The 24,430-nt window shown below is 52.3% G+C and overlaps 2 protein-coding genes across 8 annotated transcripts in view; one reads left to right on the top strand and one right to left on the bottom strand.

Moving 5' to 3' along the window:
* The first annotated feature begins 80 nt into the window (after positions 1-80).
* RSL24D1 (ribosomal L24 domain containing 1) lies at positions 81-1,695 on the top strand. The gene is made up of 6 exons (XM_088148209.1): positions 81-271; positions 347-460; positions 576-648; positions 769-832; positions 1,144-1,229; positions 1,466-1,695. Exons 1-6 carry the CDS (start codon positions 191-193, stop codon positions 1,534-1,536), a joined length of 489 nt encoding a protein of 162 aa, XP_088004335.1. The 5' UTR covers positions 81-190; the 3' UTR covers positions 1,537-1,695.
* A 1,536-nt stretch (positions 1,696-3,231) lies between these two features.
* The window catches only part of UNC13C (unc-13 homolog C), an 81,760-nt gene continuing 60,561 nt past the window's right edge, over positions 3,232-24,430 (bottom strand). Inside the window, exons 24-36 of one of the 7 annotated variants that reach the window (XR_015797457.1) lie at positions 23,452-23,540; positions 22,479-22,625; positions 21,858-21,981; positions 21,241-21,297; positions 20,062-20,142; positions 18,556-18,703; positions 17,213-17,266; positions 16,190-16,282; positions 15,470-15,629; positions 15,080-15,376; positions 14,389-14,505; positions 7,766-13,676; positions 3,232-7,045 (exon numbers count right to left, since the gene is read on the bottom strand). Coding sequence is in view for 3 of the 7 variants with exons in the window: in XM_088148189.1 (XP_088004315.1) it covers positions 15,088-15,376; positions 15,470-15,629; positions 16,190-16,282; positions 17,213-17,266; positions 18,556-18,703; positions 20,062-20,142; positions 21,241-21,297; positions 21,858-21,981; positions 22,479-22,625; positions 23,452-23,540 (1,242 nt within the window). In the remaining 4 variants the exon portion in view is untranslated. Of the gene's footprint in view, positions 7,046-7,765; positions 13,677-13,744; positions 15,377-15,469; positions 15,630-16,189; positions 16,283-17,212; positions 17,267-18,555; positions 18,704-20,061; positions 20,143-21,240; positions 21,298-21,857; positions 21,982-22,478; positions 22,626-23,451; positions 23,541-24,430 lie in introns of those variants that run through there. The other 6 variants (XR_015797456.1, XR_015797458.1, XR_015797455.1 and 3 more) reach the window with 6 other exon arrangements.

Here is a 24,430-nt window from a genome sequence, read left to right as displayed (position 1 = left end):
CCCTCGCTCGACGGACGGAGCGGGGCCCGCGTGGGCGGGGCCTCCGCATGACGCACGGGCGAGTCCGACGTCGGGCGCACGCGCGCCGGGGCTGCCGCAGCCTCCGACCGGCAGGGGGCGCAGCGGGACACGGCGGCGCTCCATCCCGCGGCCGCCGGCGCGCCCTTCCGCCCTCCTCGCCGCCGCCGCCATGCGCGTGGAGAAGTGCTACTTCTGCTCCGGGCCGGTGTACCCGGGCCATGGGCTGCTCTTCGTCCGCAACGACTGCAAGGTGAGCCGCCGTCCCGCGCGGCCCGCCCCGCCCCCCGCCCCCCCCCGTCCCTGAGCGCGGCTGCTCTCCCCGCAGGCGTTCCGGTTCTGCCGGTCCAAGTGCCACCGGGGCTTCCAGAAGAAGCGCAACCCGCGGAAGGTGCGCTGGACCAAGGCCTTCCGCCGGTCGGCGGGCAAGGAGCTGGCGGTGGTGAGTGGACGGTGGTGAGTGGGCGGCGGGGGGCCGGCGGCGGCGGGGGGGGCGGCGGGGGGCGGTGAGCTGCCTCCCGCGACTCCCGCCCCGCTCCTCTCCCCTCCCCCCGCAGGACCGGTCTTTCGAGTTCGAGAAGCGGCGGAACGAGCCCCTGAAGTACCAGCGGGAGCTGTGGAGCCAGACCGGTACGGGGGCGGGGCGGGGCGGGGGGCCCTTCCCTGGGGGGCGGCGGGGCCCGGCCCGAATCGCTGCTGCGCGGGAGCGAAGCGGGCCGCCGCCTTGACGCGCGGCCCTTCTCCTTGCAGCGGAAGCCATGAAGCGAGTGGAGCGGATCAAGCGGAGGCGGCAGGCCACGTTCGTCTGGAGCAGGTGCGGCCTTCCCCGCGCGCGGAGGACGGGCGCGCCCGCGGCCGGGGCCTGCGCACAGGCAGGCCTCGTTCCTGGAGAACCCGCTTTGCCGGTCTTCGCTGGCGGGGAGGAAGCGAAAAGCGCGCGGCGGCGGCGGCCCTGAACGGCTCTGATCCGGGACGCGCTCCGCTGCGGTCTTACCCGGATCGGCCGTCGGCCTAGCTGCGCGTTCCCGCCGGGCTCTTGACGAAGGAAGATGCTTCTGTGGCGGTCCCGGCTCGCGTTCCGTTCTGGGCAAGGGATGGATGTTTTTCTTTCCTCTCCCCTCTAAGGTTAAAGAAGGGGAAAGAGCTGCAGAGAGCGCAAGATATCAAGGAAGTCAAGCAGAACATCCACCTTATCCAGGCCCCCCATGCAGGTGAGCAGCGGCACCCCGGGCAGCTGGAGATCCTTGCAGAGGGTCGTTTCCGGGGTTCAGCTGGTCCCCAGAACTGTGCCTTGGCCTGGTGGCCTGATGTTTTCAGGGATTTGCCTGCGGTCTCCTGGGTACCTGGTTCAGAAGCTGCATCTGAATGCAGCATTCTGCAGGGAACCTGTTGTGATGTTTTCGGAGACTCCTGGACCACCCGCTTACCTGCAGTTTCTTTCTTTAAGGCAAAGCCAAGTTACTGGAAGAAAAGATGGTCCAGGCGCTACAGGACACAGTGTCCATGGAAGATTCCTGAAGAGTTGTGCTTTCTGGGTTGTGGCCTGTTTAAGCCCATGATTCTGGGGGGACAAAGGGCCTGTTGCTTACATTGTGTGCGCCCCAGTTTCAAGGGAGCCTCTGTAAACTGAGTGTAGAAATTAGAAATAAAATGGTGGCCACAAAGATGATGATTCAATTCAAGATTTCTCAGCTATTTCAGGCCAACAAGATGATCAGAGCAGCATATAAAGTGCTGGCTGGATAGGGAACTCTTGTGCCTGGAATTAATTGCCTTAGCGACCTCCTATTTCTTCAGGAAGCAGGAAACGGAGTGCTAGGACATGGCTGGACTGTCTCAGGTGTCTGGATTTTCACTCTGAGCCTTTAAGAAAGCAGACTGCTTCTCGTTGAACTTGCATGAGGGAGTACAAACTCGGGGTGCTCTGCCAAATCCCCCTCAAGGCCCAAAGCCATGGCTGCTTTATGCTCCCAGCTGCCGATCTTTTGAACATTGCAATCTGATGGGGTGCTATGGTTTCTGGCATACTTGAAGTAGCCAGGCTCCGTCTCCTGCAGGCAGTTGGAAATCTTTCTGGGTAGGGTTGGTGGAAGGGATGGCGGCAGAAAACGTGAAAGCAGCTTCCAATGCGCAAGTCAGGAAGCGGCTGTTTCAGCAGCACGTGCCTCTGCTGGATCAATTCTCCACTTGTGGAATACATTTTCAAACAGCAGCAGTCAAAAAGTGTTCCCCCGCAACCTGTAGCCTGATGTGGCTCAGCCCCTTCTTCCACTCTGGGACTCACACCCACCCTCCTCCTGCCCCTCAGTTGCATGGTGTTTCCTGCAGTGGGAAGGGCAGGAACTTTCAGGCTTTCGTGGATCACAGCTATCGCATCTTTTCTGTGCCAGAGAGAAACCTGATTATGAGAGGCTGGGATCAGTTTCCTTCCCTCCCCAGGTGGAAGGATGTTCAGAGAGAAGCTGCCTTTAGAAGAGACCAAACACTAATCTTGGACCGCGCTCTGGTTTGTACTGCTCTGGGAGTAAAAGTGTGTCCCTCTGAGAAAGCGTGCATAGGATTGGACTGGTGGATGGAAAGATGGAGAGAGGTCAGCTGCTGCTTGTTTCTGGCAGAATATTGGGACATGTTCCCAGAGTGGGAGGGCCAGCAGCAGGGCACCCTCAGCACCTCTGCTTGTCTGGGATACCCATCTGGAGAGGCCCAGGGGAAGAGTGCACCAAAAGGCACAGGCAGGCAGCAGCCTGAGGCAAACTGGCATCTTCCTTGGCACAGTTGGCCCGAAGCCAGTCGTCACGCTGCCTGCTCTTCTCAAACGTGTGTACGTGATTTCTGACATCTTACTGAAGAAGGGGGTGTCCAGGGAGGCGCACAGGGTGGCTTCTACAGTGGCCCTTGCTTGGAGAACCCAAGGCAGGAAGGATTCAGCCATCCACCCCTTGGATCTGCCACCTTAGCCTTCTCTTGGTGGTATGATTTGTTTCTTTAGATTTTGTTTATCCCACCTTTATTATTTTTATAAATAGCTCAAGGCGGTGAGCAATACTCCCTCCTCCTATTTTCCCTACAACCACCCTGTGAGGGGGGTTGGACTGAGAAGGAGTGATTGGCCCGAGGTCACCTGGCTGGCTTCATGCCTAGGTGGGACTAGAAGTCACCGTTTCCTGGTTTCTAGCCCAGTGCCTTCACTACTAGGCCAAACTGGCTCTCTCTTACTTTTTACAGCTAATTTTATTCACAGGCTGGTCGAAACTCTTTACCTGTACAGTGGGGCAAAAAAGTATTTAGTCAGCCACCAATTGTGCAAGTTCTCCCACTTGATGAGAGAGGCCTGTAATTTTCATCATAGGTATACCTCAACTATGAGAGACAAAATGGGGGGGAAAATCCAGAAAATCACATTGTCTGATTTTTAAAGCCCCACTGTATCTGCTAGGGGATTGCTTGGCGAGGCTGTTGAGGCTATTTACCATTCATCTTCCTCTCTTTGAAAGGAACCCGAGTTCCCATTATGGCAGAACAAAAGGAAGGGACGCACATCTTCCTAAGTGCTTCTTTTGGGCAGGAGCAGAGTTCCTCTCCCACCACCAAGGCGCCCAGTCGCTCAAACCAATTTCCAGGGGGACTCAACAGCCCATGAGAAAGACACTTTCGGGAGAAGGCAGAAGTTGTTTCAATCTGCTAAAGGACAGCAGAAGGAAAGTCATGATCTTGAGGTCAAATGGCTGTGACTTTCGCCGACTGTTCCATGTTAAGCCTGAAGCATCCAGCGTTTTCCTGGTCGTAGGACCTAGAGAGGGAAGAAGCCTGGCTGGTGCCTGGTCCCCACTTGCTTAAAGTCCTTTCTCCAGAAAGCAGAGCTGCAGTTCCTGAAGTGATTTTCTGTAGCATAACCATATCCAGCTCATCTGGGAGGGCTGGAAGAGAGGCGTGAAACTTGGTTTGCCATCTGAAAAGGCACTGGGGATCCCTCCTTTCCGCCTGACTTCATGCTCCCATCAGCAGCACAAACTAGGCAGCGTTTAAAAGCCACAGAGCAGGGCACACCACAAGCTTGGCTGAATTGGCCCCTTTCCTTTCTGGCCTTGGCGGCAGATGGATCAACGCCTTGCGTTGGCATTCCTCCCCCCTTGGGAAAAGGTTTGTTTTTGCTCCCTGACTGCCTTGGCTGCTGCTTCCAGGGAGAGGGAGGTGTGTTCCATGTTTCCAGCAAAGCAGCTGACAACACTGGTTCTTCTAGAGGCACCTGGTACTTTGGGGGAGAGTGTTAACAGCCCCACAGTTGGGTGCCTGACTTCACTCCGTCTTGAGAAGTAGTTGTCTTCCATGTTTCCAGAGACAGGCAGAACGCAGACGGGAATTCTGCCGGGGGGGCTGCAGGAACCCAGCTCTACCTCACAGCCCCTTGGCACCGAGTGCAGTGCTAATCCCAGACTGCACCACCCTCGCAGCCCCATGACGCCACGGGGCTTCTCCTCGTTGCTGCACACAATGCTAATCAACTCCAGAAGCTTCTTTTTGCTGGGAAAAGGAAGAAGTGGCAAGACCTGATGCATCCCCTCCCTTTCTTTGGGATCCCACTTCCATCCTCAACTAGGAACTCATAAGCTACCACCTGCAGCAAACTAGCCCCCGAGACACAGGGAGTTCTCTTCTCCCAGCACTTTGCTGCAGTCTCCCTGGAAGGCCGCTATAGTTCAGGCCTACTCTGATCTTGCATGGGGCCAGTTGCGTGCGGCTCTCTCTCCAGGGAGCACCATACAATGAATGATTCATGCAGTCCTTTGTTTAAATTAAGATGTGATTGAGATCCTTCAGATGGGTCACATGGGAAGATCCCTGGATGCTGTTTAGCGCTCTGGCGACAGGCGTGTTCTGCCTGAGCCCCCGGGATGGCCACCCGGTCCAGCCAAAGCGCCGCTTCCCCCAGCCCAGGAAACGATTCTGCCTGCGATGCTGTTTCAGTCAGAGTCTCCTCGGGATTCTTCCACCCCACCCGCTTCCAATATTAAGGCGCCACCCAAAGAAGATGGACACGTCTCAAGGCAAGGATAGAGGAATGTCTCTCTCCCTGTCTTGGAATCTGTTCTGTTTTCCAACATTTATGGGCATTTGGGCAATACTGTAACTTGAGCCTGAAGGACGGAGAGGAAGCAACTTGGTCGTCTAGATCGATTTTCCCGGCTTCTGAAATGAGTTAGCGGGCCAGGGGCTCTTCCCATTCCCATCCTCAGTTTGCGCTGATTGGTGGGGAGGCACCACTGGATTCTGGCAGCGAAGGGACCCCGCCAGCCGAGGAGTGCGCAGCCCACCCCCGGACCTCAGGCGCCTCGCTCCGCTCCTGGTCCCCTCGAGGCCCTCTCGCCACAGCCGAAGGCGAAGCCAAGGCACCACTCTGCCGCCTTCCTGCCTTCAGACCACCAGAGGTCACATCCCGGTCCAGCCATCCTGGTCTTCTCCACCAGCCGCTCTGTCGGCTCTGCCAGCCAGCCCACCGCGCCTCCCTGCCTCTCCGGGGTGTCTTGTGAAGTTGTGGCGGCGGCAGCAACAACAGCAGTGCAGGGCAGAATGCCACTCTTGGCGCTTAGGCACCCCCAGAGGGCAGCCCATTAAGGAAGGCAGATGCTCTGCAGGGCCGGGGGGGCAGCAAATGGAGTGTCTGGCAGCCTCTCCGGGTTGTTCCGGGCGACCAGCAAGACATCACCTGGGGCTCCCGCTGGTGGCCCAGGCTTCTCCAGTGGCTGTACCAACTCTTTCCCTCCCGTCCCCTTCAGGAAAAAGCAAAGTAGCATCGTGGTAGCAACGCGGCTGGCCATCTTTCGCGGGGCAGGCACACGAGCCGCTCTTCCAACCCCCCAACTGCCAGATTCTCTAGGGCCCTGTCGGTCTCCCACCAAACACTTCCTGAAGCAACAGAATGAACTCCACAGCATCTGGTTGGGTGGGGGGGAGATCACGTTGTGCATCACATGGGCCACGCAGAGCAAGATTCCAAAGCGCCTCAGGGGGCAGGTCTGCACTACGCCAAACCGTTGAGAAAGAGGGTGCCATCCTTCTATTCCGGGGAGAGAAGGCGAACTGCCAGCCTCAGCTCCCAGAATCGCAAGGCCTTGGCTCCCTTGGCTGAGGCAACAGATCCCTTGGCCTGCGGGAGCCTTGGGCGGGCAAGGCAGCCAGCCAAGCAGCTGGACTTGGCCCTTTTGGGGCCCCCGAGGCACAGTTTGGTCCAAGACATGCAGGTGCAGCTCAGTGCCACCTGCGGGCAACTGCATGTGTGCTGGGGCGGCTTCTGGCCCCTTTCTTTTGAAGTGGCATCACCTCTGACTGTAGATGGCCATGGGAGGTGGAATTCTCTGGGGAACGTTTTTTTCCAAGGCAGTGGAACTGAAGGGATGAGCTGCTAAGCAGGAAGCCCTGCAGACCTTGCAGTGGCAGTCACTCAGATGTTCTGGCAGTGCCCCCCGCCCGAGAGAGAGGTCAAGCTCCCTCCCTCCTCCATCTCTGCCCTGAAATGGGTCAGTGGCTGTTGGCTGGCAGGGTGAGTTGGAGCAGGAGAGAGACAAGGCCTCCCTGCTCAGCATCCGATTAAGGATCCAGTCTTAGCCTAAAATGCTGCCCCCCCTTACCCCACTTTGCAGGTCTGCACCTATCCTGGGCATCTGGACATACTTTCTTAATGCTTTTCATGCTTCGCACCTCAAAAGGCCAGGGCCAAATCCAGACTTTAGGCAGCATCTCAGCCCCTCACCAGCAAGGCCACGTTTCTCACTTCCAAAGGAAGGACAGCTTTATGGTGAAAATATCCTTTTTAGTTTCAGGGACTCTTTTTCTTTTTTGGCAGGAGTGCAGAGAGAATGCAGCATACTTAATCAGATTTCAGCCACTGAGGAAAAGCATGGCTGATCTAAGTCAAAAACTCAGCCATTCCTATGTGTAGCCTTTGAAGCTCATTGCAATGCTGATCTTTTCCAGGAGTTGCTTCGAAGTGGCAAAAATGAGTTGTCTGGCCATAGCAATTGTTCCTTTTCTGTAAAAGGAAAAAAAGAAAGTGTGTCAGAACTGGAACAGGTGAGCACCACGGGACATTAAACTTTAATACATATAAGCAACAGAAAGAGGGTGGAAAGCAGGGTTCGAACTCAAGAGCCTTTCACAAGCAGGCCTAGTTCAAGAATCAGAAGCTTTCAAAAGAAATAATTTTATAATGCCAGTTAATAAAAAGCACAGGGAACAGCATTCAGCAATCCATACAGCCACCACATTAATAAATACGGGGGGGGGGGGGGCGGAATCAGAAGCTGCACTAGGGGGCTGTCACCAGGGCTCACAAGAATGGCTCACTTTTAGAGGTGACCAAGAGGGTGCTAAATTCTGCCTCGGGAGTGCCCGTCCAGTGACTGCCATTTACTTTCTTTGCTCTGCTTCTAAAGGCAGGGGCTGATGGGGGATCCCCACCTGTGCAGCACAAGAGGACACAATGGACCCAACCCCATCAGAGATCCTGGGGGCATCCAGAGAAGGCAGACTGAAGAGGGAGGTGGGAATGGCCTTGAAGGGCAGGAGGAAAAGCTGCTACCAAGGTGGTGGTCAGATAAGAGAGACTTGAGCCCAAGCCAAAAAAGTAATGTGAGAAAACGTCTTGGACAAGCCTCTCCCTAGTTCACACACAGATAGTCGGGGAGGGGGAAACATATTCAGACTTGCAAAATTCTGTTACTAGAGCTGTTCCAATAAAAGTAGTCCTGACCTGTACTGTATGGCATTGGCTTCTCAGCCTGTGGGGCTGATGCAGACAGACAACAGGCTCCCAGCTGTCGTCCTTTGGGTGCCTTTGAGGCGGGAGCTCCGTTCAGTGACATGATGCACCCCCATTTTCAAGCACTGCTGCAGCAGCTGAAGGCACCTGACCAAAGGTCATCTCCAAACCTCGACACACATCCCTGAAATAACACACATTTCTGCCACTTAGTCCTGCTTCCCTTCCCCTCCCCCTTCTAGCTTCTGTAGCAGGGAGAATAAAACGTCATGTGCACAATAAAAACCAAATGGTACAAAAAGAACGCAATATCATTTAAACTTACAGCGACACTGGATTCAAATGCTTTCTAATAGCTAGCTTGTCCTGGTTAAGTCCCGAACCCTCCTTTCTCTCTGTCTGGAGCACCAGAGGCACCCAAGAGAATCACCAAGGTTGGCTCCTTGAAGGCAAACCAGGGAGCTGGTGCTCATGCTTCTTCCTCGGTGCCACAGAGAGAGTTCAGCTGGGCACTTTGCGTCCAACCAGATTTATTGGGTATCAGTGGCAGTGCTATCAATTTTTTCTTTCATTCACAGAACTCAATAGCTGCTTCTGTTTTATGCAGTAGCAGTGAAACAAAATAACTTAATTTTTAACAAATGCTTAAAAGGAAGGCCATATGTCTGTAGGTTTGCTCTAAACCCTGGGAAGGCCGAGAAGCAGTTTTATATATCATTGAATTAATTTTGTATGAGGATTGCATTATCTTTATTCTGCCTGCCAAAGATTTGTTTCACTTTGAAATAGAGCATGGCCCTGGCTTTCCAACTTTCTGCCAGTCAAGTCTGGAGATCTCTTCTTCCCAGGTACTGGCTGAGCAACTGTGATGTCAAACTGCACTCAAACATTAATGCTCTCCACCCATCCTTGAACCAACAGATGTACACCAGCACAGAACTTTACTGTCCGCATCGGCCATCCCTTTCTGCCAAAAAACAGTGCCAACCCTATTGGCAGTGTACCGGGTATGGTAAGGAGGTTTTGTCTCCCTCTCTCCAGCTAGCAGGAGAACCTCCAGAGACTGCTGTGGAGGGAGGAAGCAAGCTTTGACCGATGGTTCGAGCAGAGGGTTTAGCCATCGGTCAAAGGTTGCTTGGGTTGGAAGGAAATGTTTTTCATGGATGCATTCCAAGACAGTGTTTATTTTGCTGTTCAGTTGTGCCTTGCAAAAAGAAGCTGAGCTTCCATGATTCCTGTTTTGGACTAGTCTTCGTACTTGATGATGAGAACAGAAGTATTAATGTGAAGCAAAGCAAACTGATCTGATTCAGCTCTGTGTTATTCCCAAGATCCAAACACATGATGAGGAAAAAGGAATCTTTTCTGCGAGTCCCCAAGTCAGGAGACATCTGTTAAAGATCCATTTTTGTACAGGTGAGAGGCTTCTCCCTCGCCCCCTAAAGCAAGAGGCCAAGGCAGTGACAAAATATAGTTCTCCAAATTAGGATTTAATGCTCAAGTAGCCCATAATGCAGGACAATAACACTTTCCCAATGTCTTGGGAAATCTTATCCATCTGGGAATCTTGGTGTAGTCCTTCATCCTGGCATCCCCGTTCTGCCTCTTCTTTCTTCTTGACAGACCTGCTTATTCCACAAATGTAGCGAATGACCAAGATATCAGATCATTTCAAAAATCTAAAGACTCTTGACATGCTCAAGATGTACTGCAGTGCAAACAGACTGTCCAGGCAGCACCTGCAGAAATGCTAATGTGCTTTGGCTGGGGGACCATCTGGGCAGAGCCCTCAGGGCTGGAGGCTCCTTAGCAACGTCCCTCAGCTTTTCCGCAGGAGGTGTTGTTCTCAGCAGCATCAGACCTCCTGAGGGTTTGAAAAAATCAGCTCTGCTTTTGGAAAGCAGTGTTGTGGCAGACAGACCATGCTTTGGCTCACAATGAATCCTCCTCTGTCCCAGATGGGTGGGACGGGACAGAGATGGGCACTGCACCATCCTCTTTCTCCCCTTCAAGAACAATTTCGGCTCAACACCCTCCTCTAGTCTGATCAGAAACGATTCACTGATGAACAGAAGAGTTTTGGAGCCAGCTAGAGAGCCTCGGGGGATGCATCTACCCACACTTAATGATGCTCTGTTGAACGCTTTGCTGAAAACTACTAAGGAAGCTACCTGATCAAAAAACGAGGTAAAGTTACTTTGGCATCACTTGCTTGACTCCTGATCATCCATTTTGTTCTCAAGGTATTTCCAGGTGATTACACTTTAAAACCATCCCAGGTATAAATAACAGACTGATTGATCTTAGTTCCCAGATTCTGCTGGTCCCCTTTTTAAAAACAGCAGTCACCTCCTTCAACTCTCAGTTACTTCAAGTTCTCCAGAATTTCTCCAACATAATATGAAATACAGCCAGTTCATCAGCAAAGACCTAGGATGAAATTCATGGCATCCTGGAGATTTAAACTCAAAGCTCTCAAGCTGCAAGTCTAGTCTCAGTCTTTTATGTTTTGGTACTGCTGGGCACAGAAGATACCACGGTAATAGACCACTTTCCATTCAGCTGGCAGCCAGCTGTGGATTTTCTCTTCCTCTGTTTGCTTGTTTTTCGAGTTTCTGCCAAAGCCTTCTCTTTCCTAGTCAGATTAAGGGCTGCGTTATTCCTCATCAGGACCCTGGCTGGTTGAATCCTCCTCTTTATTTTGTAAAGGTAGATCACATCCTGGACTTGTCGTCCTGACAAACAAGCCCCCTTCCGTCACTGTAGGGGCTCTTTCACAGCCCTTTGAAAAAGAGTCTCCCAACATCTCATCAATGTAACTGCAACAGACAAGTCAGCCAGTGACCCAACCTACTTCTTTTGCCCTCACCGTCCTTAGATTAAATGGTCGGTGGGGATGGTGCAATTTTCCTTTCCATTTTTACATTCTTATATCAAATGAGAAGAAACCCAATAATTAAAAACCCCTACAAGCAATATATTTGTGGAAGATTATACGAGCACACAAGGCTAAAGCCTACCTTCCCAGCCCTGATGCTTTTCCAAAGAAGGTATTCTTAATAAAAAACAGTGCCTACAGCCCCTTATCCTGTGACCAGCTGGATTAACCCATTCAGGGGATTAGCACAATACACCAAACCATTAACTAGCCCATGGGGCAGCTTTGCACAACATGGTAAGCCATAAAAGGACACGAAGGCTTAACCATAGTTCAAGTGAATCAACCGTAGCATGTGGAAATGCAGCTGCCAGGCTTCCCCCTAACCAGGTAAAGGGAGCCACACGATTCCTATGGACATGCCATCATTGCCTCGCTGAGCCTTCCTAGTTATGGCCCCCACCCCCAGAAAAGCCTATGCAAAAAGGCTCAGGTCTTGTGCTTTCTAAAGCCGCCACGTCTGGCTGAGTATATTTTTAATTGGATTAAATTATTAGCAAACAGATTGGCTTCTTTTCAAATCACAGCTTGCAAATAGCTATAAGGCTGCAGTTGACTGTTGCTTTATAGGTTCTTCAGAGTGGCTTGAACAGCCAGAGAGGCCCTGAATGACAGGTACAATTTAAAACCCAGCTGAGTCCATGCACCTTAACCCCAGGGAAGGGAGGCAAGTATGTGGGGCAGGCCCCCAGAGGCACGGGGAGTCAAAGGCTGCTTGCCAGGTGGATCCAAGCATGGCTTCCCTGCTTGCAAGGCAATACAGGAATCACGCATGCCCACTTGTCACTGTGAGAAGAGACTGCTGGGACTCAAATTAACAGGCTTTGCCCTGGGCAGCTGAAAGAATCTGTGAAGGGGTGCAAGTCCTGACCCAGTGAAAATGGGGCCTATAGGGCAGCGGCCTTTGGCTGGTAGATCCCAGCCCACAAGGAGAAGCAGGGGACTCCGCCAGAGGGACATCCTCTGTATTCTGGCTAACAACTGGGTGCCTGGCACAGAAGACAGCAGGCTTTTGACTCACAAGCTAAACTAATCAGATGCATATTTTAATGGTCTTTTTTCTGGTGACGATTCTCGTGGGTTGTTTTAAGAACCACCACACTGAGCACACTAGACTTGGGAGCAAGTGAAGAAATAATTAAAGAGTTGGCACTTTGGATCTTTGGCATCAGGCATCTCCTCTGTTCCTGGAGCCTCTGGACTGAAAGACAGGACTGTGTTCTGCCATGGAAATCCAACTGACATCCAGTTAAGGCTTGTTCCTTCTTGCCCGTGGAGGCAAACTATCAAAAGCATGTTGTGCTTTGAAAATACACCCCCTAAAGCTCAATTGTCCATGTAATTGCACTGCATTTCTCTCCTGCCACAGGCTGAGGAAAAAACACACAGCGAAGGCATTTGCTCACATTCTGCATCCTCATCTCTCCTGCAGCCAAAGGGATTCAGGAATGGAACGGCAGGAGGACTCCCAGCAGACCATCAGCCACCTTGATGGCTTCTTTGAAGTTGCCGGACTCAGCCTAATACCACCAATTACAGACCCTGATGAAAGAACGCCAACAACCCCAGATGGCTGCCTGGCTCCCCCGCGTTCCGAAGAGGAGCCCCCCCAACTTCTGGAACAAACACCAGAGCTGCCTGCGAGACTGGTGGTCACCCCCTCAGCCTGATGCAAGAAATGGGTGGTAAGAATCCATCGAGAACCAGCAGATGCCAACTCAGCAATATTTCAGCGATCCACTGGCAAACATGGTTTAACTGCCATTTCTCATAGCAGCATTTATTGGAGCAAAGTTGATCCAACCAAGGCTGCAGCCTTCCACTCCAGCCTGCTGCAGGAGGTGGGGGGTAGTGGTGGTGGGTCAGAACAAAAGGTTAAAACACTCGGCTGGCTCCATGGTGCACCCTCTACAAGCACCCCTCCCTTGATTCCTATGGGTCCAGGTCTCTTTCCCTGCCCCAGCGGATGTCCACAATCATCCCCACACCCCATCCAGGAGTAAAAATCCACTTAGGTTTGAAAGACAGCTTGGTAGCATGTTATTACTGCAACACTAAGCCATGCCAGCTGTGCCCCGTATCGCCTTGGGAATGCATCTGTGACTCTGGGCAACACCTGTACGAGGCGTCCAAGCTCATTTTCTTAGCTGGCTGCTGCGGGGGGATTCTTTCCTGCCACTCCAGCAGGGTGAGGTGAGCCTCTCACCTCTGGCTGGGAGAAGTGCCTTCCAGGACCGGAGAGAATCAGAGGCCAACCTTCCTCCCAGGGCCAGGTAATGCAGCTCCTGGGGCTGCAGCCTTCCCTGCCTTTTGAGGGGGCAAGAGCTGCGAGGAGGGTGTGGCCGGTCCGTCAGCAACACTGTCCCTCTGCCACCTTGGAAAAGAATTAAACCCTAATAAGAAGCAGAGATTTTATTACCTGTGAAGACTGGAGGCAGGTTAGGGAATCCAATCAACAGGATGGAGGCAGCCAGGCATCTTTTGCCCCTTCTGCTTAATTTGAGCTCCTGAGATGGGAGTTGAAATAAACCTGGGAGAGGCAGCCTGCGGGGCAGCGGGAAGGGGGAGTTGGCAGGAAGTGCCTCCTTGTGTGCTCCTGGCCCGAGCCTCCCACAGCCTTGCAGGACTCAAGAGGCACAGCCTGCCTCCCCTACATCCCCTCCTGGGGATGCATGTGCCTAGGGAACCTGTGGGGCAGCAGAGTCTGGGTCACCCTCTTCACTGGGGTTCCATCTTCTTTTTTTAAAAGACTGAGAAAGGAACAGCCAGCTTTTCAGAAAGGAACCCAGCAGGAGGGCCATGTGGCAACTGTGTCCAAGGAAAGGCCGGCTTCTCCTCCAAGGCTCGGTTCAGTTTTCTCACACCCAGCCTGCTCCGCTTGGATAGGGCTTGAGACCATTTTTGCACAGAGCTTGCTGTAGGTCCTGGCGCCTGGCTCTGCTTCTCTCCAGGGCTCGTCCGGTCCTGGGGAAGGGAGGAAGACCAAGAGCAGTTCCACTGGGTTGCTGGAGGCCTCTTGGGTGGAACTGACGGGCCAATAAGGAACAATGAGGAACAGTTTCTTCTGGCTTTATTTTACAATTTCTCATGAAATATATTTACATCACATGGATGTTTGCCTCCATGCAGGACATAGCATGTTGCATAAGTAGAAACTTTTGAACTTTTATGAAAATAAAAATAAAAAATAAGAAAGCACTTAATTGAGACTTCAGCTAAGAATCTAAAACAACATCTGTAACAGCCAGAGTGAGAAATGTTAACAGCAAAATTGCTTCTTGATGGATACCACTCACCAACACGCTCCATCTAATTAACCCTGTATAGTCCAACACCATTTCACACAACACAACCCTGGGAAACTAGCACACTGTACTGAAGTTCACTCACCGGGAATCCTCCTCGCACTCCGAGGACCTCAAGCCAAGGATTGCCGGCATCCGTCTGCGGCACCTCCTCCTCCCTCCAGAGGCCCTGCTACAGGTACCTTGTCTTCCCCTTCTTCCATTGGGCCACAAAGGAGGAAGCAAGATATCCCCAGGGAGCCCTCTCCCCACTGAATGGAGCAGGGGAGGCTTTGCCGAGAGAGCAGGTTATGTATGCCCAGGACCCATCTGGCCCCACAAAGCACTGGACCCAGGGACAAAATTACTCCTTAATACAAATAGGGTGTTACCTTGGTGGCTTTGGAGAGCAAACTTATCTCAAGATATTAAACATCGGTAACAAACGTGGCCAGACTTCTTGAGAACTTGCTCTGCCAGCTCTTCCTCACAGTGGTAAGTATGAAAGACTGGAGAAAAAAGGTCAGCATAAAACATTTCCACTTTTTAAAGATTTGTATGCAAAAAATCATTTCTTTAAATCAGCAACTATAAAATTACAAACACTTTCTTGAAGTAACTGCACCTGTAGATGGTAGAAAAAGGATTTTAGAAGCAAGACTTAAACAGATTTTGCATAAAGTGGGAGGAAACAAGGCCAAGCGTCCAAAGAGATGCTGGAGAAATGGGTCTGCAGAAACATGATGTTGCACGGGCAGTAGGATAGTTAAACAGAGACAGGACGTGGCAACGAGAAAGGGGCTGTTATGAGACAAGATCAGTATCTCAAAAGATGCCTTTCCTAATGTTGCTATTCACTGCAGTTTTGGCACTTCATTGGAACAATTCCATTTCTTCCTTAAGAACCTGAACATGTAGGAAAGATTGACAGCTCTTGGACATACCTTGCAAATATAGTAATTTATGTTCTGGCAAACACAGAAACAGAGTCAAACATTCCCACAGAGTTGCGCACACATGCATGATTCATACATCGATAAGACAGGTCAAGGATGTCAGGGCTGGAAGTTTGCATTTCCTTACAAGGAATTTCAGGCTGTTTCTTCAACGGACCGGGTTTCTGACTTGAGCCGGACAAACTCCTTTGCAACTTCGTCACTGGTCCTCTGAGAAAGAATCTGCAGGATTGTCAGCCCAGCCTCATCCAAGCAGATGCTTCTCCGCAGGGGGTGCCAAGCAGAGCTGCAGCTTCCTCTCTCCAGGATGCTTCGGAGCTGGACCACAGCCACACCAATGAGTCGGTCTTCCCTCGCAAAGCAGTAGTCCTTCACTGAGAGGTGAAGCTCGTAAGCACTGGGCCGTTCTTCGCTGCTCAGAAGGCTAGGAAGATGGGAAAGGCAGGGATTCAAAAACATGACAGCCAGCTACTCGGGGGGGGGGGGGTCAGCCATGGAGGCGGCAAAAGCCACTTACAACTGGAACGTTTCATTGTACTTCGGGGACCAGGTGTTGCTCTTGCTCTTGGTGCCGTGCTTCCTCCTCTTGTTGCTCAGGCTGGGCCCCAGAATGCAGACCTCCACAAAGGGGCGGAACGTGGCATTGGTCCGCCAGCGGAGGTTGTCAATTGCTACAACTGCGAACAGCAACGGTGACCACAGGCAGACACATTTCACAACATGGCAGGTCTTATGGACCCACTCACCCAACCCCTCCTCTTTATCTTATGTCAAGTACAGCTGAGAGGATGAGCCGTGTTCACCAAAGTCAGGGTGGTGGGGGGAATATGGCTGGAGAATGGCCAGGAAAGGAAAAAAGCACATTGTCTCCTCAGTCATCTCTCTCTGGATAGCAGAGGTTGAAATGATGCTGTCTCTTAACTAATTGCTTTACTCAGGCAATGCAACTGACTGAGGCAGTCATGCCTTGAGACACTTTATTCATCCTTGTGTGCTGCAACAAACGATCACAGGTGACTCAGTCATGCAGCAGCCATTTTTAATGTCCTCCCAGCCACCATCCTGGCTTTGAACAAACAGGGAAACAAAACTGAGTTCTAGCAAATGAAAAAGAAAGACCCACTATCCTTCTCCATCCCACTTGGGCTCTTTTCAACTGCCCATCCCAAAGCAGCTAAAAACTGAAGAAGACAGAGTGCCTAGGCAGGGTGTGACAAGGAGGCATTGCAAAGTATACCTCTGACAGTGACTTTATGCTCGCCAGTTGCAGGATGTGTTGCCAGATCCACCTGGAGATTAATCTCCCCCACCGTGTTGTCTGTTGTTTGACCTGCAACAGAAGGAAGATTGTGACCTGGAGACAGTGCCCAGAACTCTGGTTTGGGCCACAACCGATGGTTGGCATTGTGGGAAGCAAGTTCCATGAAGGCTCTTGGAAAACTCAGAGCTCAGAGCTGAGAACAAATGCCCTGGGATGGAAAAGCCTCAGGAAGGGCATGAGGATTTACTTGAGTAACATGGAAAATGCAACTTTCCCGTTTTTTATCAATATTCTTGTATCCCTGCAGCAGAAAAGGTGTATGTGTAGATGAAAAGTGCCTTTAGGAGAGATGCAGTTTGGAAGCCAGATCGCCTGAGTGTCCCTGAGCAAGGAAAACTGCTGCTTTTTCTGCCACCTTTCCCTCCATCAACATCTACCACCCATGACTGCCAGGCTAAGCCCAATGATGGTCTGCAGGAAGCCACTCAAGCAGTTCAGGAAACTGAAACTGAGACTGAAGAAGGTGGCTGGGCCCTGGAGATGAGGAAGGGAGCGCCCTGCAGAAGGCCTGTGGTGAATGCAAAGGCGCAGCCTAGGCTGTGTCCTCCCAGCTTCAAGGGGCTCCTTGGCGTAATACTCAGCCTTTAAAACGAAGACAGCGGAGTGGTCCCCACAGTCCAACCACACAGGACGGGAAAGAAGTAACATTTGCTCAGAGTCCAGGGAGGCCAGTTTTTCACGCTGATCAACTGCACAGCAGAGGCAAGCAGATCGGTGGGGTGATGCCCTAGGGAAGCACCTGGGACGATATTTGGATGTCTGCCTGGTTCAAGTCAGAAAGCAGCCCTCCCTCCCTGCTCATCAGCCAACACTGCTGCTGCCGCCGCCGCCACCAATTTAGAGCCTCAGCCTTTCGACAAAGCTCATTCATCACTGTCCACACAGTATTAGTTAAGGGAAGCAGGGTTAGGGTTGGGAATTGGGTGTGAATTGGCATACCAAGAAGACAGGAAAAGCGTTGCTGTAATGCCACTGTCACAATCTCCATCTTTCCTGTTTGAGATTAAGACACTGATTCAATTCACCCTCCAGGCTGCAGTGGGGCCACACATTTCAGCAGGGGCCAGAAGACTTCCTTGGCACAGGTGCACTGCAAGAGCCAAGCTTTAATGCTTCCTTGGAACTGAGGTGGCACCACTGAAACACCACAGGACCGGGCCCCAGAACTGAAGGTGCCCTGTCCTTGGGGCAGCATGAGGCCTCCCTCCCCCGAGCCTATTTCTGAGGAGGAACTCAAGGGCAGTATGGAACTAGAGGCTGCTGATGCTCCTCAGCGGGCAGAGGCATCTTTTTAAGTCCCACTGATTGCTCCCCCGCTCAGAATCCTGTGGTGTAACTGGAAGGCTCTTCTGCTCTCTAGGAAGCCAGGCTCCCTGATTAACAAGACACCCCCGTAGCTTGGCAGGGCAGGGGGCAGACTGTCTTACAGAAGCAGAAGAGTCCTAGAGATTCTCCCACATCTCAATAACAACGTAAGTGGAAAACAGGGACTTGATTCCTGGCTGTAACCTAAGTGGATTAATGCTGCCATAGCAGCTCTGGAGGGGGCAGATGGATCCTGGGGAAAACACACACACAAATAAAACCAGATCCAAACCCCCCACAACAGTGAAAGCTTTGCCCCTAACCTGCTGACATTCCAGCAGTCTGTTTAACCAACTGAGGGAAGGCAAAGCAATCTGGCCACAGAGCAAGGGGAAACTCCCATGGCATCCCCCGGCCCCACCTGTTGGGCTGGAAGGGATAGGTAAGACAAAGCCGAACCATCCAGGCCAGGGATCCCTCCCACAGCCTGCACCCTAGGGCGGCGGAGGGGGCAGGAGGAGATGACGACGACTGCTCCCCTCTCCCCAGTGGCTCTCAAGGCTTTTCGGTGGCTGTGCTGTGCACATTATCCCTTGTACCTCCTGGACATGAAACGTGGTCATTCCACATTCCAGCCAGGGACCATCCTTTCCTGGCAAAACTAATGGGCCTTTCTCTGAGGGCGTCAACTTGGAGAAGGCTCACTCTGTGCCCAAGTAAACCCAAATAGTGTCTTCTTAGCTCTGGTCAAGGCTCAATGCTGTGAGCTTTACCTCAGTCAAAGCGATCTTTTTTGCACTGGGACTGGCTAAACATAAATACTGCAAACCGTCTTCGAGCAAGAGAACCCCAGACTCCCCACCGTTCCCTCATGCCTCCCCCCCCCCCCCCCCCAGTCTTGCAGACTTGCATCAAAGGTTTGGACTGCTGGCCATGAAACTCCAAAGAGAGGCTCATGCATTTGCCAACTCACTCACTTTGAGAAGTCTGGGTATCAATGAATTTCTTGATCAGAACATCTGTGGTCTGCGTGTAAAGATTCAGTGCATATTTGAGAGACTGCAAGTTTGGACTTTTCTCCAGAAAGCTCTTCTTCAGCCCACTTCCTCCAGCATGAAAATATTGCTAAAAAAAGGGCAAAAAGATGAGGATTCATCCAAAGATGATCTGTTTGCTTCTGAGTTGCTCGGACACCAGAGGAAACAACAGCGGCAGGAATAAGTATATGAAACCAGCTTTTCCCAGGGACAACATATCAACCTAACAACACTTAAGCAGAAAGATTGCTTTGAAATAGGACAAGGGTACACAGCCACAAGCAACTGGCAGAGTGTTAACATGACATGTCTGACTCAACCAGGCGCTGTCCTGGGGGAAACACCCTCACAGATGCTCTGGTCAAACTGAGAGAGCTGTGCATGAAAAAGATGGAGGAGCCCATTTTTGCAGGATCCTATCCCTGTGCCAGCAGCAGGGAGGGGGTCCAACTCTCCATTAAAGCTCTTATCCCTGTTTGTATGAACAGCTGACCAGGGGAGGATGGTTCAAGCACAAACAATCCCAGGCTGTTTAGCATTAAACAAAACTTCCTGCAACCCAGCACTGACTGGATCTAAGTTTCTACACAACACACTAGCCCAACCCCCAACCCCACATGATCCAGGACCCATGGCCTGTGGACTGGGTCCCCATGTGCTTGGAAATGAACCCACCAAGGAAACACAAGGTATTTGACGGCACTCTCAGGTACGCAACAAAAGGTCACGACAAGGAAAAGCTGTTAGGCAAATGAGTGGCTATGCAAGCTGGTATGTAGCCCTCTGAAATTTGCTGCTGATTGGTTATGTTCTGATGCTAAAGAAAAGAATCAGGACAGATGCTGCATTTTTCTCTACACTTCTCGCTGCTATTCCCAGCACATTTTCAAAATCAGGTGGCAATTCTATGTTTTTCCATTGGATGATTTCATGATGCCAGATGATGAGTTGGATCAGCTTTTAAAATCAGCCTTGGAGAAAACTGGGCAGAGGTTTGGGGGTGACATAAAAGAGATTCTTCCCCAAGAAAGACCTCATCTCTCTCCCTCTTAGCCACAATATGGCAAGAAGACTCTTTTTATCCTGCTGAGCTCTTAATTTGTTCTGACCTTCTCACCTCCAGCTGGGGCTGATGCATTTTTAAATTGACCAAGTCAGTTTTGTAGTCTCCTCTAGTTACTAAAAGAGAAAGCTAATTAATTTGTTGCATCTTTTAATAGTGGACTCTTTTTGCCTCCTAAAATTCCTGTCAACCAATTACCAGGTCTGAGAGAAGGAAGCCTTGCCTGGGCTGGTGCCTTAGGGTATCTAGCTCAGGAGGCTTGACAAGGCTGGACAGACAGATGGACAGACTGGCTTCCTGCCCCCACTGCCATTCCTGCCCCACAGGAAGGAGAAGAGACTAGCCTGGCTGTGCCCGCTGGGCACACCCTCCTCCCACTTTACCTTAATGGCGGCCAGAACCACTTCCATTATTGCACACTGTGTTGGTGTCAGGCTTTTTGCTTCTTCTCGGATGACGTGGTCCTGAAAAAAACAGCAGCAGTCAACAACTGAGGAACTCTGTGGGTCAGGTGGGGCATCTTCTTGCACGGAACTCTTTACTGATCATATCCTCCATGCCACGCCTACAACAAGCCTTCTTGCAATGGGATGTTCCAACAAAGCATTAACTTCCCTGTTTTCAGAACAGGCACTTGTGCCGCTCTGGAGAGAACACCATTGTTAATGCAGAGCCCTGAGTCTCTAGGAAAAAGCTCCACAGGCTAAGACGGACGGACCTGTTCATGGAGAAGGAAAGGTTGCCATCAGCCTCCAAGTTCAGGAGCAAGCTATCTCTGAATTATAGTTACTGGAGAACAATGTCAAAGAAGGCCATTGCCTCTTGCTTTATTTTTGGGGTTCCCAAAGGCATCTGGCCAGACTGCCCCCCTGGCTCTCGCCCCTCCCTCAAAGAACCCATTAACACAAAAGAAAATGGCAACTGCACACACGTGGTCCCGCACCCTGGCAGGCACCAGCAGCTTCTACCTGCTGCAGAACTGAGGAGGAGACTGGAGCTCAAAATGGCAAGAGCAGGGCAAAGAGGGGGAGGGTGGGAGGGGCATGCTGCGGGTGTTGCAGCGATGGGGGCAAAGTCCCTTGCTCACTGTGATGAACCTGCACTAGCAGCAAACCTGGGGCAAGTTTGAACTGTTTTACTGGGGAGAAACTACCAGTCATGAACTTGCTTCCACGCCAGCGGAAGGGCACAGTGTTGTTCCCCTTCTACCTCAAGCAGCAGAAGCAGCAGTTCTGGCCTCCTTCACGCTCTTCCTCTGAGTGCTCAGCTGCTGCTGCTGCTGCAGACAATGACAGTGGCAAAGGAGGCTGCAGAGAAGGCCCTGGGGGCAGGAGAGCTGCAGATGGATCACTCGGGTGGAAGACCTCAAGGGCGCAGAGAGACACACGTGGATGTCTTTGCACGTGTGCACTTGAGGTGGTGCACTGTTCTAGATCCTGCTGTACCTCTGGCAGGGGAATCTGCACCATAAAGACCTCCTCTGGGGCTTCAGGCACGCAGTGTGCCCCATGGTGGAGGCCACTGCGTCACTCTGCATCTCTCTGCTGCCCAGACCCACTTACCTTCAGCTTTGACAACTGGCTGAAATCTTTGGCTGCACTGAGAATCATTGGGGGGCCCTGAGGAGAAGCCAAAGAGGGGAAGATGAGGCACAATTCCAGAGGGCATCCTCACCTCTGGACCATCTGGCTGCTTCCCCGTCCTCTACTCAAGCGAAGGATCTCCTGCAGCCAACAGGGAGAGGGCGCTCCAAGGCTGCCAGCTGAGCATTCCAGGAGGGAACTGCCAGCCCCACAAGGTAGACCAGACTAAGAGTCGTACGTTATTTTTCTGGCTCGGGCTCAAGCCCCTCTTATCTGACTGTGGCCTTGGTAGCGGTTCGTCCTTCTGTCCTTTAAGGCCATTCCCTAGGCCCTCTACATCAGCTGGCTGAAAGAAAGGCACGGCTCCACAGGAACCAGCCCTCAACTTTAAACACCAGAGAGAGGAAAAGAAGGGTACCCACTATTTCCTCTTGCAGAAGGAGCTCCACCTTTTAAACATCTGCCCTTCTAATGTGCAATAGGCTGAATACCTGAGCGCCTCCCTTGCAGCGAAGGTTGGCAGGCCAAATGTTTAAGTTTTTACGGCTGAATGAACAAGGAGCTGCCCATGGGCTGGGGGTGGCTTGGAGACTCACGGTTTGGTCCGCCAGGGGTGGGAGCACAATCTGCCTTTCTATTTTGCTCAGGACCAACTTCCAGAGCTCTTTCAACAGCCGCTTCAGAACGGTCTTCTCACAGATTTTGGCTGAGGTGCTTAAGCTGCAAAGAAACAAAGCCATCTCTAGCCTTGGGCCAAGATGCACACTCTGTGCGTGTCAGCTAGCAGCATCTGCAAGCAGGGGAGCCCCTGACATAGAGCGCTGGATGAGGCCTTCTCAGGGGAAGCACCGCTGCTCCCTCATCTCCGCAGCCCCCGCGAACCGTGCAGGATGGACGCTTGCAATCCAACCCTCTGCTCTGGGAGGCAGGTGATTTTTCCTAGCAGGAGACCCCGGGTCATCCTCTACCCTGAGGCGCAGTCCTCCGGGAGGGGCAGGGGACCGCCTGGAGGACCTGCCACCCAACGCAAGCCAGAGGGTTGTGGGGAGGGAGCAATGAAGGGAAGGGTGGAAGAGCAGGAAGGTCTCATCCAGAGGGCTCAAGGCATTAGGACGGGTGCTGGACAGGCCTCAGGCTTGGCATCGGCGCCTCCCCCTGTTCTGCCTGGCTGTGGCACCATCTGCTGAACGTGCCAGATCGCAGCCTCCCGTGCTTACGTTCTGTCAAGGAACTCCATCAAGGGGCGCAGCACAGTCTCGGCCTGCAGGGCGCTGCTGCTTTTGCTTCCCACTGCTCCGTTTCCTCTCAGCCGGTTTAACTCCGTGCTCATTTGTGCCACACACTCCTCAATGAGAAGCTGGAAACTAAGAGGACCCAGAAAGGAAAGGAAGGACAGACGGACGGGTAGACACACAAGATGTCCCCTACTCCTGCCTGCCATCACCTCCTTGCCCGTCTCATGCGCTGGGGCCCCTTGCTGCTGCCTTCTTCCACCTCCCCAGGCCCCGGCTGCCACAGAGCGAGCCGGATGATCTCCTGAGGGAGGGACCTGGCCGCCCAGGATGGGGTGCATCCCAACTGGGAGGCTGCCTTGGTTGAGGTTTCCTAGGACCGTTTGGACTGAAGGCCCTTTGCAAAAAAGTTTCTTCTTCTCCTTCACCACCATCGTTGTCACCTCTAGGTGCCTGTTTCATCCTCCCTTCCCTTCCCACTGATGCCAAAGTGAAAGAGTTTTGTATCTAGAAATCTCACTTATTATCCGTGGAATATATTAATAATCTGACTTCCAGGAAAATCCCTTACAAGTCAGATTACTAAAACTGGAAACAGTATCATAATGCCTAACAAAACCAGAGCCACCGAATGCATAATGCAGCACTGCTTTAAAAAGCTGCTTATAAACCATCTACTTTATCCAGACTAAAACTAATCGTACAGCCACCCCTAAATAAAAGTTATTTTCAAGCAGACTCAAAGCTTCGTCGGGCTTAAAGAAACCCCCAACCCCTCAGCATTTGGTCCCAACAATCTGCCCCTTAGAGCCACGCAAACACCGGTACGGTTCTCCAGCCGAGCCCATGAGCTTCCCTTTTCTGCAGGTCTTCTCCAGGCCTCAAGGAAAAGGTGAGGGGTGAGCCGTTGCCGTGGATCTGCAGGATGAGGCCCCAGTGCACAGGAACGTGGCCTTACCTGGCGCTGTAGGTCACACTGAGCTCATCTAGGACGCTGCTAAGCTTGGTCTGCAGCTCTTTCAAGACCTCACTGGCCTCGGGGTCCAGCTGAAAAGAAGACACGGGCGAGATTAGCCTCTCCTTCCTCCTTGCCTCCATGCTCCGGCACAGTCAGCAGGGAAAGAGAGAGAATACCCATCCATTAGATGGCATTAATGGAAAACGAACGTGGAATCCAGCACCTCTTGGGATGAAAGGGGAATATCCCAACGGGTCCTAAGGGGTCTCTGACAGATGCCACAGGTAGCAGCTTCCTCTGGTCTGCGGCCTCCCCCCTTCTGCCTTCAGCAGGGCCCTCTGCAGTTCAGGGAGTCGAAGTAGACCTGTCAAGGGGCAACTCCAATGCCAAGGCCCCAGTGCTCCCTCACCTTGGGGCTCCACAAAGCAGCCCATTTCTCCCCCCCACTCCATTTTTGCAGCTGGCTGAATCATGACAAGGAGTTTCCACGCTGTTTCGCATTAATGGTGGATAGAAGCCAAACACCCAGCAATGAAACATGTGCGAGGAATTCTTCGAAGTCATGCCGTTTCTAGAGGAAGGATACGCAGAGAGGAAGCTGTTTACAACATCCCAGGATGCGTGTGACTGTGCCCGCTTCGTCCCCCAACAGAGTTTGGCCGCACCTGGTGTGCCTCTGGCATGCTTGGTGCCCACATGCCTCCTGCTAGTCTCTTGGACACAAGGCAAGTCACAGAGGCAACCCCTCTTGGCAAGCACAGAGAGCCCTTGGGAGGGAGGGAGGGAAGGAAGGAAGGAAGGAGGGAGGGAGGGAGGGAGGGAGGGGGGAGGGGAGGGGGCTCCATGCAATGGCAGTGATGACCCATTCCTGACTGCGGACCTCCCGAAGCTGTCTTAGAGACTGTGAGGGGCGTGGGAAAGCAGCATGGTAGCTGGGCTCGGGAACCTCGCCCTCTGCCCCACCACATTCACTGATAAA

This window comes from Python bivittatus, unplaced genomic scaffold (assembly GCF_059951505.1).
Source record: "Python bivittatus isolate LINGU-HERP-01145 unplaced genomic scaffold, Pbiv_v1 ctg000530_np1212, whole genome shotgun sequence".
In the NCBI taxonomy this organism is placed as follows: Eukaryota; Metazoa; Chordata; class Lepidosauria; order Squamata; family Pythonidae; genus Python; species Python bivittatus.
This window is presented reverse-complemented; position numbering and strand designations above follow the sequence as displayed.

What these genes read in the sequence shown, in the direction of transcription:
- RSL24D1 (XM_088148209.1), top strand. Translation starts at nt 191, where the DNA reads ATGCGCGTGGAGAAGTGCTACTTCTGCTCCGGGCCGGTGTACCCGGGC. An exon ending in CGGGCAAGGAGCTGGCGGTG is followed by an intron (nt 461 to 575) that starts GTGAGTGGACGG and finishes CTCCCCCCGCAG; the next exon opens with GACCGGTCTTTCGAGTTCGA. An exon ending in GCCACGTTCGTCTGGAGCAG is followed by an intron (nt 833 to 1,143) that starts GTGCGGCCTTCC and finishes CTCCCCTCTAAG; the next exon opens with GTTAAAGAAGGGGAAAGAGC.